This window comes from Drosophila santomea, unplaced genomic scaffold (assembly GCF_016746245.2).
Source record: "Drosophila santomea strain STO CAGO 1482 unplaced genomic scaffold, Prin_Dsan_1.1 Segkk5_quiver_pilon_scaf, whole genome shotgun sequence".
NCBI lineage: Eukaryota > Metazoa > Arthropoda > Insecta > Diptera > Drosophilidae > Drosophila > Drosophila santomea.
Window position 1 is genome coordinate 357386 of NW_025318991.1, and position 20019 is coordinate 377404.

Genomic DNA, 20019 nt, shown 5'->3' on the forward strand with positions numbered 1-20019 from the left:
CAGAAAATGAAGTGACATCGTACCGTTCCATTAGTTTGTTGTCAATACTCTCTAAAGTATTTGAAAAAATACTTTTAAAGAGAATGTTACCAATCTTGGACGAATTCGCTAACATACCCGAACACCAGTTTGGAAAGCCACGGAACCCCGGAGCAATGTCAGAGGATTACAAATGAAATTTTATCAGCATTTGAGAGCAAAAAATACTGTACTGCAACATTTCTTGACGTTCAAAAAGCGTTTGATTGAGTCTGGCATAACGGCTTATTATATAAAATTAAAAAGTGGTTACCTGCTCCATATTTTTAATTATAGAATAGTCGCCCTTGCATTTTATATAAGCTGGAGTCCCACAAAAATCTTAGGACCTGGTTTCTTAATATTTTATTTGTGATTACTATTTTCTCACCAATAACTTAAAAATATTCTGAAAATTAAACCTCGAACTGCTGTCATATGTATCCTTAGTCAGACGACTCCCAAAATATTCAGTTGTTACCGGCAATCAAAAAATTTCAAAAACGTTCTTACGCTTAATTCTTTTCCACTTGACATGCATTATTTAATAGTTCTAAAGAATACAAGTCACAGTGTAAACAGGCCATCAGTTGTGCAGATACGATTATTTTGTTATCTTGACACTTTTAATTATCCCGATGATATCGATAATTAAATATAAAAGCAAACATTTTTTGGAGATGAAGTTGAAAACATTTCTAATAGTTTTAAATATTCACTAGATCAAAATGTTCTATGAGCACATTATTTTGGCCAAGAAAGGTCCCCTAGCTAGGATCTGGTTGGCAGCACATTGGGATAAAAAAATTACAAAGGCCCATGTATTTGAAACTAATATTGAAAAATCAGTGGAAGGCATTTTGCAACCGAAAGTCAAATTGGCGCTGAGAACATCTGGACATTTATTGCTGGGAGTTGTTCGCATTTATTCAAGAAAAGCGAAGTATTTATTAGCTGATTGCAATGAAGCCTTCGTTAAGATTAAGGTAAATTAATGTGAAAACCATTTTCGTATTAAAGTATAAATAAAATAACGCATACAAAATTATTTATAGATGGCTTTTCGACCAGGCATGGTTGACTTACCAGAAGGTCATAGAGAAGCTAATGTTAATGCGATAACACTCCCAGAAGTTTTCCATGACTTTGATACAGCGTTGCCTGAATTAAACGATATTGATATTGAGGCTCAATTTTCTATAAATCAGTCTAGAGCTGACGAGATAACAATGAGAGAAGATTACGGCAGCTTGTCTCTCTCTTTACAAGATGACGGATTTGGTGATATAGGCTTTGAAGCAGAAACGCCCGAAATTATGCGATGTTCTATACCTTCAAATATCAATGTAAGTATTTTCTGTTTGTGAATTTTTTGTTTATATGATTGTTTTATAAACGTTACTCAATTCTTAAAAAATATGTAACAGAAAATGTAACGTTTACGATCCAAAAAGATTTTAAAAGTGGGGTTGATAATTTTATAAAATAATAGGGAACAAATAAGTTGAATTTTTTCACTAATACGTTTTAAATAAGTATTTGTCACGTTCTGTTGATGCCATTCTACTTTTAGTCAACATTCATGAACATACAGATTGTTGTATCCTACTTTCACTTAAATCTAAATATAACTGCGAAGTTCTGCCGCTGCAAAATTGCAAATTCCAATATATCTATACTACTACTTTACCTAGAGTTTGGTTGTGTTTTTAATTTAATTTATAAAAAAAAGAAATGTTAATTTAAAACCTTTAAAATGCAGTATGAGGCCCAAAGATGATTACTGCAAGCAAACTCTTGAATGATATTTTAAGAAAAATCCGCGTTTACCAATATTGAAATGTTATTTAACACCTTCTAAAGATTTTAAAACCTTAAATTTTACCAGTAATGAAATTTTTTATGACCTAATTATTTCAAAACATTAAACTTTTTCAGCAGATTATATTGTTTGTATATATTATATGTGGTTTTTGGAAAATTTTTCTTTTTGTTTAATGTATTATTCCATAAAACAAGAGCATAATATATGTCGGAGTCTAATGGCCAGACTCAATCATTTCACTCTCCTGTGCCTCTCGTATCGTGGCCTTGCTTTTCTTGCTTTCTTTCTAGTTTCTGACTAAATCGAACTTCACAATTATGCTAGCACAATATAATGAAACAGTAAAGGCACACGTCTTTTTGGCGCCACTTTGTAATTATGCAGTGATTGCAATTATTGCTTTATCAATTCTGTTTCACAGCATATTTGTATCGCTCTGACGCATGGTCGAACAGAGGCAACGCAGAATAGTCAATCTGTGGGGGGGTCGTGGATTGTGTGTAAGAGAAGTCAAGTTGCAAGAGAATGTATAAGAATGACGGTTATACATAATCTTTCGATTCTTTGTTTCTTATTCTTAATTAGTGATGACAATACAGGGTAATGATTCAGTAGTGATGCTACTTAACGACTAATAAAAAAAATAATAATGTAATCAATTAAATGTAAAAATTTACCATAGCCATAGACAGGGAACACTCATGGTATGCCGGATCCAGGACACTAACTAAAATTGGAGCCCCAGGCGACAGAAACGTCAACACATTAACTCGGATACCCATTATCGCTGCCCGCTCCACACTGTAGTGATGTCTGGATGTCTTCTAGTCCACCAACCAATCTGCGAGGCTTTCAAAGTATCCGTTCATTGCTATCCAGCAATGTATCTCTAGCGTCTCTTTTATTCATTCTCATTGGTATCCACCAATGAATCTCTTACGTCTATTTTAACATCGCCACTTTCATTACACATGTATAATTCTCTGGGAATCTCTTCTTTTGGCTTTTTAAAGACTCATGCGAGTACTTATAAGTTCGTTTATTTGCAAAGGATTCTAGTATCTCCTTCTAGTATCTGTGTCACCAGAAATGTCGTTTCTACGCGAAACATAATCTCCAACTTTAAATCAACCAAATTTAGCTTTGTTATTGTCAAATTCTTCTTTTTCATATATCAACTTTAACATATTAATAGGCCTTGATTCCAATTAACAATTATAAAGGGCTAGATTTGGTTAAGCGATTAATGGTACAATTAATAACTATTTGTATTTCGCCTAAAGCGTCTTGCCAAGATATTTGACTACTTTCAACAGCAGCTAACATGCGTTTTAAAAAGCTCAACCTGTTCTACCTACTGACTTTACTGTAATATTTAATATTTATGGTGGGGTAAAAGTAAACGCGTCTAATTGAACTATGACATTATCTTCTTTGTCATTTTGCCCCTCAGTTTACTGATAATATCAATATGTATCGTATGCCATTAAATATCTACCTTGAGTATGGGGTGAAGCTCAATTGGTAACTTTCAACATGGAGGCTTGATCAGTTTGCAACTTATACAATTGTCAACAAATTTACGAATTTATACAATTTGTATAAAAATTGTTCCCAACTAATATGTACAATAGCCTCGTGGACGTGAATTTACTACAGACCATCTGAAGGACCTAGAGACAATTGAAAGACACCTAGCTTAACAATTTCTTTCCATTTTCGAGCTTAATTCGTAAGTATTTCTAAATCACTTTGTTGTTCTGAAAGGAGACAGTTTTCTGTTATTTTATAACACGCTTATATTTTTAACTTACATGAACAAGATCAAACGTTTCAGTAAGTGCCGGATTACTAGAGAGAAAATCAACATGAGCCATTTGGGCCACTGTACTATACTGAATATCGTAATCGAAAGGCTACTTGTACGCTCACCACCTTGGTGTAAGGTCAACCTTAATTCTTTTAGCCTTTAAGGAGTTACAATCGGTAAAAACTTAAAAATGTCGACAATGCTAATGTCTGAAATGTTTCATTGAATTAAATATGGCTAACGTTTTGAGCTCCTATGAATGGAAGTAGTCTCAGTAGACGATGTTTGTTTACTAAAATACTGGATGACACGGAGCTTGGTATCAATTTTGTAAAGGAGAATAGCTCCATAAGCATCCATACTGGCATCAGTATGCAGTTCGATTGGATGGATTGCATGCCATACTGTTCCCTATCTCACGAATGGATCTTCTTTTGTTTAAGTAGTTATCAAAATATCATCCATGTAAACGATAGCATAGGAACACATAGGGTGCATTCTTTAAGCCCAAAGGCAAAGTTTAAAATTTTAATTGGCCCTCAGGAGTTAAAAACGCCGTTTGTTCGATTGAATTTGGGTGTATAGGAATCCGGGGAAAACCTTTAGCCGTGTCTAGATACAAAAATAACCGTGCCCCGCGTGACCTCCAGACTTGGTCGTTATTTAGTGGTAAGGGATATTTTTCACACACAGTATTGATATATAAATCACGCTGATCTATGCGAAGTCTACCGCCCCTTTTTTCTTTTTACCTAAAAGCATTCGTCTTGCAAAAGGGGAACAACTAAAGCGGATAATATTCGATGCCAACAATTACCTTATTTTGTCTCTTACAATTCCTTTTTCCTTGATACTAAGCCGAAATGGCTGCCTTTGAACAGTCTGGTTAGGATCAATAAAGCGTATTTCTAACTCTCCAGTTATGACTTGGCTTTTCGGAAAACCATCTATAGATTCGGTTAAAAATTCGCTTAATATTTCGAATAAAGTTGACTTTTCACGACATTATTTATTCAAAAGTCTATCAGACCCTAATTCTTTTATCAGCGGACAAAGTAAAAATACCAATTGAATCGGCCACCTGACACAAGTTTACACGCCTTTTTCTCAGCACAAGCCGAAGCAATATGTCCTGGACTCCACACGTATTGTAGCAAGTAATTCTTTTGGTCCTTGCGTCTAATTAACGTCCTGAACTTGGTTTGGATCCTTCATGCAGCTTAGCCGCTTTTCTCCTCAAAAGACAGTCCACTAATTTGTGACCCATTCTTTAAATTAAGTTAGGTCTAAGTTAAATTCTGTTACTATTTTTTCATAACTCTGCTATTTTATTGAACATCAGAATTTATTCCTTTATGTTGTTTTACCCATATTTTCGAAACTATTGAAGAAATAAAAGTATAACATTTGATAAATTGTTTGAAATTAAGTACCCAATGCTGTTGTAATGAAATTACAACCCTTGAAAAAGGGTTTACTAGATTCGTTGAAAAATAACAGGCAGAAGGAAGCGTTTCCGACCATATAAAGTATAAATATTCTTGATCAGAATCAATAGCCGAGTCGATCTGGCCATGTCCGTCTGTCTGTCCGTCCGTATGAAAGTCGAGATCTCAGGAACTACTAAAGTTGAGAGAGTTGAGAAAGTTGAGATTAAGCATGCAGACTCCAGAGACATAGAAGCAGCGCAAGTTTGTCGATTCATGTTGCCACGCCCACTCTAACGCCCACAAACCGCCGAAAACTGCCACGCCCACACTTTTGAAAAATGTTTTGATATTTTTTCATTTTTTTATTGGTTTTGTAAAATTCTATCGACTTGCCAAAAAACTTTTTGCCACACCCACAAATCGCCCAAAGCTGCCACGCCCACACTTTTAAAAAATGTTTTGATATTTTTGATATCGATTTGCAAAAAAACTTTTTGCCACACCCACAAATCACCCAAAGCTGCCACGCCCACACTTTTAAAAAATGTTTTGATATTTTTTCATTTTTGTATTGGTCTTGTAAATTTCTATCGATTTGCAAAAAAACTTTTTGCCACGCCCACTCTAACGCCCTCAAACCACCCAAAGCTGCCACGCCCACACTTTTGAAAAATGTTTTGATATTTTTTCATTTTTGTATTAGTCTTGTAAATTGGCCTAGTAAAAAGTATTTACGGTAATTTAATTTCTTTTTGTGGATTTCTTTGATATTTTCGAGCGTACACTGCGTTCAACATCTTCGGTGCTCATTTCACCACGTCTAAACTTAGCATACCTTTATGGTTGATATTCTTGGGGCAGTGTCCAGAAATTCAGTAAGAAGCCAAGGTCTTGCATCAACTGTATCACCTGTGTACATATATACTTACTTTATAGGGTCAAAAAAATATATATAGATGTTTATTTATGACCTAACATATTCTTTTATGTGGTCAAAAGCAACTAAATACGTTGAATACGCTTTTACAACAATTTTTATTTTTACCTTTTTGCTTAGGATAAGCTTTTTGATAATGATGTGTTGGAAAATATTGAGTCCTTGGATCCACATTCAACGGACGCACATGCGGATATACCTGGTTCTCGATTGGACGGTGATGGGTTTGGAGATTCTTTTGGACGTAAGTATTGATTATCGGGAAAAATCGTATTATTTAATCTGTAATAGGGGAAAAATTTATCAAACTGAATAATGTTAAAAAAGTATCACACCAAAGCACAGATTGTTAAGTTAGCTTGCTCAAAAGCAATCTGGATTGTGATCCACCTCAAACTAAAAGAAAATTTTCTACAACCTTTAGTGATTGTTTTTTATAAATTTATTTTTGATTTTTTGTTATGCAAATGCTTTTGAATAAGTAATACTTGCTTAATGACTTAAATGTTTAGCTACGAGTTTGTTCGTATCTCGTGATTCTAATTTTTTAAGCAGTTACGAATAAAAGCATTAAATATATTTCCTCACCGCAACATAATTGTTTTTGTTTCGCAAAAATTGTCTACAGTAAAAATTTAATTTTTATAACTTTTATAAACACATTTTCGAACCGCTCTTGTTTTTCTAGAATGAGGATTATGTGTGAACCTGTTAAATGCATAGAGTTGAAGCAAAAAGCAATAAATACATGTTTTAAAATATTTTTAAATTGCATTCAGATTTGAAGGTACGAAGTTTCCGACGGAATAGTATTCCGAAACACTATGGAGAACTAAGCTAACCGAATAACTCTAAAAAATATATCCTCATCAAATGTATTTTGTGCCTTTGTCATTCGAAATAAATAAATAATTGCCAAAATTGAATAATAGTCGTACTTCCTTGACTATCTGATATTCAATACGCTAGTGGGAATGCAAAGGAGAAAGTTCAATTTTCTTGTTGGCATATCGAAAGAAATTGGCAAAAAAAAAATAATACAACTTTTTTTCATTTTTGTTAGTGTTGTAAATTTCTATCGATTTGCAGAAAAGCATTTTGCCACGCCCACTATATCGCCCACAAACCGCGCAAACCTGCCACGCCCGCGCTTTTAAAAAATGTTCCGATATTTTATTTTTTTTGTATTACTCTTGTAAATTTCTATTGGCCAAAAAACTTTTTGCAACGCCCACTAACCGCCTAAAGATGCCAAGCCCACAGTTTTGAAAAATATTTTTTCAAATTTTTGCTAGTCTTGTAATTTTTTTTCGATTTGCCAAAAATTTTTTTGCCACAACCACTCCAACCCCCAAAAACTGTCAGTGTGGAAATTTCTCCTTTGTACTTCCACTATCTGAGTAAAGGATATCAGATATTCGGGGAACTGAATTATACCGTTCTCTCTTGTTATACCCGTTACTCGTTGAGTAAAAGGTGATACTATCCTTGTTGAAAAGTATGTAACAGGCAAAAGGGAGCGTTTCCGACCATATAAAGTATAAATATTCTTGATCAGAATCAATAGCCGAGTCGATATGGCCATGTCCGTCCGTATGAACGTCGAGATCTAAGGAACTACAAAAGCGGGAACTAGGGACATAGACGCAGCGCAAGTTTGTCGATTCATGTTGCCACGTCCACAAACAGCCCAAAACTGCCATGCCCGCACTTTTGAAAAATGTTTTGATATTTTTTCATTTTTTTATTAGTCTTGTAAATTTCTATCGATTTGCCAAAAAAACTTTTTGCCACGCCCACAAACCGCCAAATACTGTCAGTGCTGGAGACTCTCTTTCGCACTTTCACTAGCTGACTAACGGGTATCAGATAGTCGGGGAACTCTACTATAGCGTTCTCTCTTGTTTTTAAATAGTTTCTCGCATTTTTATAATTTTCCTTGACATTTAGTCCTGACTCCATTGGGCGTGTCATACACTGTAATGCCGGGGTGCCTAATATCATTAAAAAACGGATTTCTGCTGGAAAGACTTATGTTGGAGTGAAAAATATTATTGGGTTCCCTTCTACTATGGTTAGCTACGCAATAAAATATGAGCCAGCAATTGTAACTCGTGGTTGTTAGTATTGGTCAAAAGGTTAGGCATTGCTTAGAAGCACAGTCAAGGATTCAGCCTTTCGGGTCTGCTCCATCGCAAAGAAACTTTTAACTGAAATGTAATATTTAAGACGATTACTCAAAGATAATAGACTTCTTCTTCTTCTTCAAAAAAGGAATAGTAGATGACGGTGGTTCATCAAATATGATTTGGGGAAGATTTTTATTTTATGGACTTCAGCTAGTATTTATGGTCAAAACCATAACGGATCTAAACGCCAAAATTTGTAAAGATATTCTAACAGGGCAATGATCCAAAATAAACAAGTAAACAAGTATGTAATGGAGAGGCCCGCACAGCAACCCGATCTCAATCCAATTGAACATTGTTATGTGATGCGATGGAAAAAACCTTTTACAATGGTTTCTGGAACCCTATTCCTGTAAAGAAATGCCAGAATTTAGTTGATTTCATGCAAAGGAGCTGTGCGTCCATTCAGTCAATCATTCAACTCAAAATTTCCATTTTGCTTGTGATAATTTTTGAAAGACCGGGTAATTTTTCACATTTTTATATTATTCTTAAAAATCAAATGAATTAACCAAAGATTTTTTATATTATATTAGTTGAGTTTCATAAATAAAACATTGCAAAATATGTCTGTTGGCACTTCTATTATTTTGACAGCAGCTGGAAATCAATAATAATAAAAGCCAAGAAATGTTTGAAATGTTTTTCGTATTCAATCAATTTTTTAAGTCCCCTTGATATAATATTTTCATTCAACACATTCCTACTAATATCTGTTCTCCAAAAAAAATAGCATTCGCTAGATTTTTATAAATTTGTCTAACATTTTAATGATACCCGCTACTCGTAAAGTTAAAGGGTAAACTTGTTTCGATGAAAAGTTTGTAACAGACAGAGACGCAGCGCAAGTTTGTTGACCCATGTTGCGGGTGCTGTTTGTTGTTGTTTTTGTATGTACATAAACCGCGCTGTGCATCCGCTCTCTCACTCTCTCGCTCTCCCACACAAAATTTAAAGTTCTAAGTGTGCTGAGTGCGCTCTTGCGGTACATTTAACAGCTTGCTGTTGTGTTTTTATATAAATTTTATATATGGAAATAAATGTTGTCTGCTTCCAAAACATATATCTCAGGTAAAATGACTCGTCGTTGGCTGGGTAATAAAATAGTGCACACTAAATGCGCTGGTTTTGGAGGCCGAACAAGTGATGACCTGGCAAAGGGTCGAAATCTAAAATACTGTTGTGATGCAGGTTTAGGGGTTGCAAACGAGATGAAATCGTTTATGCGACAAACTAAAAGTGGCTTAAAAGGACTGATCACTTGTTTTCGCGTAGCTATGAATAGTTTTCGTTGAAGTGATGATCTCCTTTCCTTAAGGGGAACACCCGGCAGCCAGTAGTGAATGATCAACAGGACTGCACAGCTGATCAGCTGTCAATCGCAGCAAATACTCAAATGTTGCTAAGATCGGCAGCTAAAAAAGCTCAATCCGATCAATCCGTCCACAGAGAATCCACAGATTCCGATTTGTCCGCACTGGCTTCCTAACCAGTGATTCCATCTGTCCCGATTTGTTTACCACGACAAAGGAATATTGAGTCCGGACAACCGGCACAAGTTGGCCCTTCAGAAATAAAATCTGACCGCTCACGGTGGTTCCACTAAAGAAACATAATTTTGTTTTCTCGGCTTTCCCCTGATCAAACATCATCTGATATATTGTCCTATATACAAGACAAAACAAAAGCCTAAAATATAAAAGTGGAAGAAGTTAACTTTTCTTAGAATAGGCCCATTTCATCTTTCAAGATAACTTTCCCTAATGAAGTATTTTCAATCATATGTGTTAGTGATTTTTGAACGGATAGTATGATGGTAAAGAAGTTGAAAGCTATGATTAAAAATAAGAAAAAGGGGCCCGTGGGAATTAAACTTCCCTCACGCGGCGAGACCACTGCACCACCCACCTCTTATTCTTCTTCAAAAAACTAACATCTGTCTTACTATCTCCTATCAAAAAGCAAGACGCTTGCGTATCAAGCTAACTAAATTTTATTCTGATAGCCTTTCCTTTGTATCCCATATCATTGTGTTTACAGATACTTGGTTAAAGCCGGAGATAAAGCGTAAAGCTGTAATTTTCTGATACCTCTTTTTATATTACGTGTTCTTACATTACGCCGTCTTCTGAATTCTCAGAATTTATAAATTAAATTGTCCGCTATCCAAACCGTTTTAAATAGGCATAGGATAGGGACCGATTGGATGCCTTAAATTTTTTTTATACCTCTATTTAAGCATTTTTTAACTTTTGTGTTTCTATGTACTATCCGTCTAGCCTTAATAAAGAGTTAACACACCTAAGAAATGTAAAGTCCAGACTTTATATAAAATTGAAAAATACAGGTTCTCAGTCTATCTTTCCTAAATATTTAAGTGCACGGTTAAATTTTACCGTGCTTAATGCCCAGTGTTACAATAACTATTTAAACCATTTTAAGTTTCAGTAGGCACAGTTTTATATCTTCCTTAACACTCAGCGCAAAATAATTTCCTTTCCTTCCTCACCATTTTTTGAAAATACTATGGTAACATCGGATCAGGCAATGGTCGATCTAATTGCCGAGTTTTTTCAAACAACAAATTCCACGTTACCTCATTCAAAGTCAAATTTTATATTTTGTCCCACTCTAAACGAATGCTCGCTGCTTTACGATCTTCAGAATGTTAAGCCAGTCTATTCGCCAGGCCCCGATAAAATCCCCGGCTGTGTGCTTAGAGTCTGTGCGGAAGTATTGTGCAAGCCTCTACTGAAATTAACTTATCTCTGGAATCTTCGCACTTCCCCAATATATGGAAGGAGTCCTTTGTGATTCCTCTCCACAAAAAAGGTAACAAATTGGATGCAAGCAATTACAAAGGAATCTCTAAATTTCCTAAGTTTTTTGAAAACGTTAACACTCCTCATTTGCAGCACCTTTGTATATTACCATGCCAGCATGGTTTTATGAAACTCAGATCAACAACTACTAACCTTTTGCTAACTTCCCTGCTAATACAGGGCTTCAAAAAAAAATCTTGAAACTGATGTAGATGCACTGTTTTTAGTAAAGCATTAATCATTTACTTCTAGTAAGGAAACTTGATTTATAAGGCTTCCTGTTGATCTTCAAAACTGAATTTTAAGTTATCTAAATATCAGGGCGCAACGGGTCCCCTATAAAAATTCTCCTTCTTGTATTCTCCGAGTCACATCCGGTGTAATGTCTTCAGTATAAGGACATTTCATGTCATTTGAACTTACAATCCGATCTAGATAGCTTTCAAATATGGTGCCGTGATAACTAGACTTAAATGGCTCGAAGTGTAAAGTTATGACACGCGACTTACGCTCTAAATGGGTGCTCTTTGGACAGAATAACACGGCTTAATGACCCAAACTAAAATTTTCAGACCATACTTCGCCTATAGTCAATAATGTTAGGTCGGTGCTTGGTTATATAAAAAGGTGGTCTTAGGAATTTGATGATACTCACATGACGAAAACCTTATTCATTTCTGTGGTCCGATTGAATCTTGAGTATGACGTTCACTCGGACCGCATTGAATCGCTTCAAAAGAACTTCTATTGTTTGCTTTACGGAGCCGAAATTGAAATGCAAACCTTATATTACCTCCTATTCCAGTAGACTGATGTTAATTAATTTACCCTCCCTAGCTAACCGTAGAACGATGCTTGGAACCGCTTTTATTTGTAAACTTAGTCGTGGTGAAGTTGTTAGTCCCGACTTGGTTAGTCGGCTAAACTTCTCTGTTCCAAGACTACTTTATCCTATTTTCTCTAATCTTGACTCTTTGCCGCTCTTAAACCAATCAATTCTATCTTTTCTAACACATAATTAGATCTTACTAATAAAAAAACTAATAATTAAATATTTCCTCGTTTATGTACTCGTTTCTATACCGCGTCTATATACTCTCGAACCGAGCCGTACGATACACTCCAGCGCCCCTCGGTCGCAAAAGAAAACAAGAGAAAACGCTATAGTCGAGTTCCCCGACTATTTGATACCCGCTAGTGAAAGTGCGAAGGAGATTCTTTAACACTGGCAGTTTAAGGCGGTTTGTGGGCGTGTCAAACAGTTTTTTGGCAAATCGATAGAAATTTGCAAGACCAATACAAAAATAAAAATATCATAACATTTTTCAAAAGTGTGGGCGTGGCAGCTTTGGGCGGTTTTTGGGCGTTAGAGTGGGCACACGCACGCTGTAAACATTTTTGTGACTTCGGGCACTGATAGATACATTGCTAACATTGTCGTTGGATGCTCAAATTTGTTGGCATTCTAACGGGTGTTTTTTTTAGAGGTATAGAACTTTAAGTTGGCATTACTGTTCAAGATGGCGACCGATTTAACAGCTGTCAAGTGATTTATTCTCAGTTTGGTTTGGCAATTCGTCATGCGTGCTTACAAAATCCAACTCGTGCAAGAATTGAAACCAAACGATCATCAAGCAAGGCGTAGATTCGTCGAATGGGCCCAAAACGAGATTGCTGTTGTTCCCGATTTTTCATAAGCCTCCAAGATCTTGTGATTTAACACCGCTAGACTACTTTTTGTGGGGCTATGTAAAGTCATTGGTCTATGCGGATAAGCCACAAACGCTAAACCATTTGGAAGACAACATTCGCCGTGTTATTGCCGATATACGGCCAAATATTGGAAAAAGTCATTGCAAATTGGACGTCCAGATTGGACTACATCCGAGCCAGCCGTGGCGGTCATATGCCAGAAATCATATTTAAAATGTAATGCCACAAGATTATCTTTCATGTCAATAAAATTCATGTCAATCGAATAATCCATCGTTGTTTTATTGCAATTTAAAGTTCTATACCTCTAAAAAAAACACCCTATATATATATGCGGTTTGTCGCTAAAAGCAGAGACGTACTAACCGGAGGTCCTTTCATATTACTTTGTATGTACCAACCAAGCCATCGAGATTCCGTCGCAATAACCTATAAACGGAGTCGTTATAACCGGATTCTACTGTACATAAATGTAACCACCGTCATATTAAACAACTGAGCAATCTCTAAAAAAATTTTTTCTATTTTATTTTATGTATACCTTTATTTGCACACGTCCACTAGTCGCGTATCAGGCATCTAACAGTAGAAGAACTCGACTATACCGTCTCGCTTGTTTTTAGAATATAACTTCTGCGCTTTTGACAAAATACCAAATGCGACGGAAAAAATAGAAGAACACGGACAATATACACATTTGCCAGTGTATTTACACAGATGCGTAACAAAAAATTTCGACCTTCAGAAGGCCAACGACCCAAACAACAATGAAATTCAGGTGCGATAAGGTGAAAGAGGCTAGGGGCATCCGTGTCAAACTGAAAATAATGAAATGGCGGAGAGGCTATGAACTAACAACCTACGGTCAAGGGTGCAGTATTAGTTATGATGCCGGAGCAAAATATTTGTGGCATCATTTTAAATTGGCAAGTCACATTGGAAGCGCCAACATTTTGCAGATCATCTCGGTAAGAGTGATTCTTATACTCATACTATAACTACTTCATAGGGTCGAAAAAAAACGATTTCCTCCTTCTGTTACATCCTTTTATGCTATGCTTATTCTCAAGGGTATAAAAATGTAAAAAAAAAATAATTGATAAGTAAATTTAAATTTACTTTTCATTTTAATATTTTTTGCTTTTCCTGTTGTTCTTAAATATTTATTATTATTTTTTTAGAACCAGCCCTTTTTGAAGACGATCTTTTTGGTGATTCTTCTCAGCCAGTTGAGCAGGTTCCCAAAGAATCTACTGCTGTTATCAACGCAGAGGATTCTGATGAAGACACCATTGATAATATTCATAACGTTCCGTCGCCTGCAACCTCGCTCGCTAATTCAATTGAAGATGAGAAAGATGGTAATATATTTCAGATGTCTGTATAAATTTCTTTTTATCAATAAACTATTTTAGAAAATAATTCGAATGAACATGTTAGTGTGTCCGAAAATGTGCCAATAAATGAAATAACGCTCATTCAAAACGAGGATGAGGGGTTTGCGTTAGCTCCTTTAGATGTATCGATTCATAAAGGCGTAACCAAAGCCAAACGCAAACGAAAACTTATTATTGACGAAATTAAAAATATTTCTGGAGAAGAAATGAAGGCTCAGTTAGCCGATACATCTGATATATTAACCACACTTGATCTGGCCCCACCAACAAAAAGGTATTATGTGTATATAAACTTATAATACATACTAAAAAAAATAATAATCAACGTGAACGCAAATCTTTTTAGGTTAATGTATTGGAAAGAAACTGGAGGTGTTGAAAAACTTTTTTCATTACCTTCGCGATCCATACCAGCTAGAGCTTTGTTTAGTAATTACAATAGACAGCTGTTTTCGCATTCAACGTTCTTTGAGGACTTTTCAAGTGTTGCACCAATGGAAATACTTGCGCTGGAAATTTATGCCAAAGACAACGAAAACGCTTTAATCATTTTTAATAAAAAAGGACGCAAACGGAAGATTGATATTGTGTCTAATTCGTTTTTGGACCATGCACCTGATTCACTTATTCAAAGCTTGGAAGCTCCTGAAGTCCTGAGAGAGAATCATAAATCTTTGGGGATATCTACCGTTTCTGTGGACATTGTGTCAAAAGAGCAAGAAAGTATGGCATGTCAACATGAATTAACATTTTTTGATAGCATGCGAAGTCCAGACCTCTTGTCCTTAAATGAAATGGATCAGTTATCATCAATAAATGAGATGCCTTTAACACCAAGAAACACGAGTCATGACATGGGGGATGATTTTAATCAAGGAGACTCAACACCAGTTGGATTAGATCACGGTCACGGCACTCCGCAGCATGGAAATATTGGCGAGATGGATCATAACTCTATTATACCTACAGTAAAGATTAAAGCCATTTTAAGTGAATCTGGGGGTCAGCCTTTATTGAGCGATAACGGTTTTTCGAAAAGCGCAAATAACATTTTAAAAGGATGGCACAACTACGAAATTCCCGGTTTTGCTGGCCAGGTAGGTTTAAAAATTGTGTATGTGTTTGTTTTATAGGTTAAAAGATTTTTTACAATGATTATTATTATACTACGCTACACAGCTCTGATGTCTTCTCAATGTCCTTATTGCACGTAGAAAATGATACAGAACAGTTTTAGAAGTTACAGAGTAAAATGAAGACAGTTATTTTTAAATCGACATAGTATTTATTTCTATTGATGCCTAAGGTAATAAAAAACTTTTTCAAAAGTAAAAATTGTAATTAAACAAATTTTTTAATGATTTTGTATGTCATGTCCGCCGCTGACATTGTAGATTGTATAAGTGGCCACGTTTTCTCTGAAATCAACAAACCAATAATTTTCTTACAGGGGAGAGTTTTTATTGTGAAAATAAATTATCGAAACCAGCTCCGAATATCCGATTTCACAACAAATTACGCTGGCTCTAATAATGGTTTCTTTCCAAGTGTGTATTTCTATATAAAACTATTTTTTAAGCTTTTGTAGTTCCTGAGATCTCGACGTTCATACGGACAGACAGACGGACATGGCCAAATCGACTCGGCTATTGATCCTGATCAAGAATATATATACTTTATATGGTCGGAACATACTTTTCAACGAATCTAGTATACCCTTTTACTCTACAAGTAACGGGTATAATTAGTAAAGCTACATGTTTTAATTTATTCAAGCACTTTTTTAATTCAACCATATTTTTGTATTTTCAGAATCACTGTGATGAACAAATGGAAAATGAAACCGATGAACAATTTGAAGAACGCGTTTTAAATAAGAGAGCTGCACATCTTTTTATTGACGTAAGATCACATTTTATCGCTAAGGACTGTTTGGAACTTTCTCAGCTTACATCAGGAAATTCTAGAAAACAGGTAAAATAATATTAATATATTAATATTTGAAAAAATAATATATATATACAAATATAAATATATTAATAATATTAAATAATAATAATAATAATAAATAATAATAATAATAATAATAAATAATAATAATAATAAATAATAATAATAATAAATAATAATAATAAAAAATAATAATAATAACAAATAATAATAATAAAAAATAATAATAATAACAAATAATAATAATAATAATAATAAATAATAAATAATAAATAATAAATAATAAATAATAAATAATAAATAATAAATAATAAATAATAAATAAAAATAAATAATAAATAATAAATAATAAATAATAAATAATAAATAATAAATAATAAATAATAAATAATAAATAATAAATAATAAATAATAAATAATAAATAATAAATAATAAATAATAAATAATAAATAATAAATAATAAATAATAAATAATAAATAATAAATAATAAATAATAAATAATAAATAATAAATAATAAATAATAAATAATAAATAATAAATAATAAATAATAAATAATAAATAATAAATAATAAATAATAAATAATAAATAATAAATAATAAATAATAAATAATAAATAATAAATAATAAATAATAAATAATAAATAATAAATAATAAATAATAAATAATAAATAATAAATAATAATAGGAATAATAGGAATAATAATTGCACCACTTGTCCATTGGACACACGGTAAAGGGGCGGCACAATGAATATGCTGATGCCATTGGGTATAAATGGGCTCCTCATCAATCGTCCGGATAGTGGCAACCACAGTATTATAGGAAAGAACCTCGTTAGGATTCGCAAAGGCTTTTTTCCTGTTCTCAAGCATCTTTAAAAAAACGCATCTAACAAAATGCCGAGCGTCCGAGCAATCTACGTTAGTAAAAGTCGATTTGCTCTACTTCGGTGCCCCATTTGAGCTGACCGGAAGCTAGGCAAAGCCGGCCTGTTTTAGCAACTCCATGCCAACGGTCGCGTCAAAGGACCCTTCAAGTTAAAAACTTTAACGAAAAATACTTTGTCCATTGTGAGGGGCAGAACGACTAGCCGCGGACGGCATTAAGTTTTGTCAAGCCGTGAGATGTTTGAAATATTTTGGAAAGTAATGGGTTAACGATTATTGGCTCCCCGAAGCCTATTGCTGCATGGAGCACGGTGGACTTGCGCCTTGCTCTGCCTGGTAAGTGAGTTTGTCTGCGGCGAGGCCTGTTGGCGATCCTACACTTTCGGGAGCTGCCTACGGCATCTATCCTCTTGTCTCCTTGCAAACAAAGCAGCGAATGAGTACTTTTCGTGGTTAGATTCCACTTCCTGCGCTAAAGCGAGCGCTGACGGCTTGTCTTTGGGCTTTGCCGAGAATAGTACGTTTGTAAGTCCAGAGATGAAAACGAGCAAGGCGTCATCTCAAAATTTGTCGCGCAAGATTTTACAACTTAATTATTTGTCTATCCCACTTCTATCGTAATGCCAAAAACCTACTCCAACGCCCACAAACTGCACAAAACTCCCTCACTTTCACATTTTTTATACCCGTTACTCGTAGAGTAAAAGGGTATACTAGATTCGTTGAAAAGTATGTAACAGGCAGAAGGAAGCGTTTCCGACCATATAAAGTATATATATTCTTGATCAGGATCAGTAGCCGAGTCGATTTGGCCATGTCCGTCTGTCCGTCCGTCTGTCCGTATGAACGTCGAGATCTAAGGAACTACAAAAGCTAGAAAGTTGAGATTAAGCATACAGACTCCAGGGACATAGACGCAGCGCAAGTTTATCATGCTTCCACGCCCACTAACCGCCCCAAACTGCCACGCCCACACTTTTGAAAAATGTTTTGATATTTTTTCATTTTTGTATTGGTCTTGTAAATTTCTATCGATTTGTCAAAAAACTTTTTGCCACGCCCACTCTAACGCCCACAAACAAAAACTGTCAGTGTTGAAGACTCTCCTTCGCACTTTCACTATCTGTTTAACGGGTATCAGATAGTCGGGGAACTCGACTATATTGTTCTCTCTTGTTTTTTTAAATATTTTTTTTTCCAATTTCTATCGATATACCAAAAAGAATGTTAAACTTTCTCGCTCGCACTCCCACTAGCTGAGTAACGGGTATCTGATAATCGAGAAACTCGAATATAGAGTGCGATCTTGTCAGCCTTGAACTCGACTCCGTTTGAACTGAAAATTATGACGACTGATTGTAGCACGTTGTCCTGTGCTTTAAACAATCGTGGCTTTGCGGAATCTGCGACTAGAAAGCATGACAGTCTGTTTAATGCGTCATTGTTGTTCTTGATTTATGCTTAACTCACAATACGATGTCTTTCAGAGCCTCCGCCCACCAGGCGTTAGTTATTGTGAACAGGAAGAAATTACAGATCATCCGAATCTTTCCGCATAAAAGGTCGCTTAAAGGATTTATTATTTCGTTTAAGGCAGCGGTTACCTCAGGATTGTTCAGGTCGATAATGGCCACCTGAAGATCCTTATTGGGACCCAATCACGCTTGAATTTATTTCAGCTTGATTGGACCAATCTCTTCTCCTGCAACATTATGTCGGAATAATATAAAGAAATACATATCTTTTAAACGGCAATTAAATCGTTTTTTAACCTCGGTTTAATAAAGAGCTAACACAATTATATTACCATTACAAAACGGTTTATTGAAGCGCAGATCAAAAACCACTTACCTAGCTAACATAAGTCACATACACTGACTTTAGTAAAGCATTTGACTGATTGATTTATTAGGTTTCTCTGTTGATCTTTTAAATTGGATGTTAAGTTACATGAAATCTTGTATTCTTGTATTCTCCGAGTCACATCCGCGGTCCCACAAGCAAGTCACCTTGGTCCGCTCCTTTTTACCTTATTTATTACCGAGCTGCCCTTAGTGATAAAACATTTTGTTGTATGCAGACAATGTTAAATTATGCGTATAGTATGGGGACATTTCTTGCCATGCGCACTTACAATTCGATCTAGATAGCTTTCAAATATGTTGCCGGCAAACTTAAATGGCTCCAAATGTAAAATTATGACCTTCTGTCGTGTCAACCCAAGATACGCGACTTACACCCTAAGTGCGTGCTCTTTGGACAGAATAACACGTGTTGAAGATCTTGGTGTTCTTCTGGACCCTAAAAAATTAAATTTTCGGACCATATTTCGTCTATTGTCAATAAGACCAGGCGTGCTTGAATTTATAAAACACGGAGTTCGCTTCGACCGCATTGAATCGGTTCAAAAAACTTCTTACTGTTTGCTTTATGGCGCCTAAATTAGAATTCAAACCTTATAATAGCTTCTTTTAGACTAATATTAATTAATTTACCTTTCCTAGCTAACCGTAAAAGCGATCAAAATGAGATCCAACTAATTTATATATATCGTATCATATTTTTGTATTCTATAACAATTATACAAATATGTTAGTTTATTAATTATGTATGTATGTTTATTAATTGATATTTGTGCGTACTTCTTTTCAGGCGGCTCAAAAATTTTATTCCCTCCTCGTCTTAAAGAAGTTCAAGGTGCTTCACATTGATCAATCTTCTCCCTATGCAGATATTACTATAACTCGAGGACCAACGTTCGAAAACCCAAAAATTTAAGGAGTTAAATAAAAATCTGTTTTAATTGATAATTTAAGTTGATAATTTATTCTGAAAATATGTACAAATTCAAACAAAGAAATGCAATAACAATATCACTTTCATGTAAGGCCAGCTTAATGCGGAGATGTGGCTTTATTATGTTTTAGAGCATGTCCGGAAATTTCAAACCTGTTTGAATCTTTCGGAAGGAAAAAGAAAACAGTGCCATATATTTAAGTTTTCTACAGTCCGTTTGATATGATTTTTTTATTAAG

The 20019-nt window shown here is 34.9% G+C and overlaps 1 protein-coding gene across 2 annotated transcripts; it reads left to right on the plus strand.

Annotated features, from left to right (window-relative positions):
• Nucleotides 1-663: 663 nt before the first annotated feature.
• LOC120457594 (double-strand-break repair protein rad21 homolog A) lies at nt 664-19794 on the plus strand. Of its 2 annotated transcripts, XM_039645107.2 has the most exons (8): nt 666-1004; nt 1074-1364; nt 6141-6264; nt 13926-14105; nt 14160-14415; nt 14488-15238; nt 15954-16115; nt 19637-19794. In XM_039645107.2, the coding sequence occupies exons 1-8, from the start codon at nt 747-749 to the stop codon at nt 19760-19762; spliced, it is 2148 nt and encodes a 715-aa protein (XP_039501041.1). In that variant the 5' UTR covers nt 666-746; the 3' UTR covers nt 19763-19794. The 2 variants fall into 2 exon arrangements, with proteins under 2 accessions (XP_043862619.1, XP_039501041.1); XM_044006684.1 differs by lacking the exons at nt 13926-14105; nt 14160-14415; nt 14488-15238; nt 15954-16115; nt 19637-19794 and adding an exon at nt 6709-6728 and having other exon boundaries at nt 664-1004.
• The last annotated feature ends 225 nt before the right edge of the window (nt 19795-20019 follow it).

Coding starts and splice junctions, on each gene's coding strand:
- LOC120457594 (XM_039645107.2), top strand. CDS start 747: ATGTTCTATGAGCACATTATTTTGGCCAAGAAAGGTCCCCTAGCTAGG. Junction 15,239..15,953: donor TTCCCGGTTTTGCTGGCCAG/GTAGGTTTAAAA, acceptor TTGTATTTTCAG/AATCACTGTGATGAACAAAT. Junction 16,116..19,636: donor CAGGAAATTCTAGAAAACAG/GTAAAATAATAT, acceptor ACTTCTTTTCAG/GCGGCTCAAAAATTTTATTC.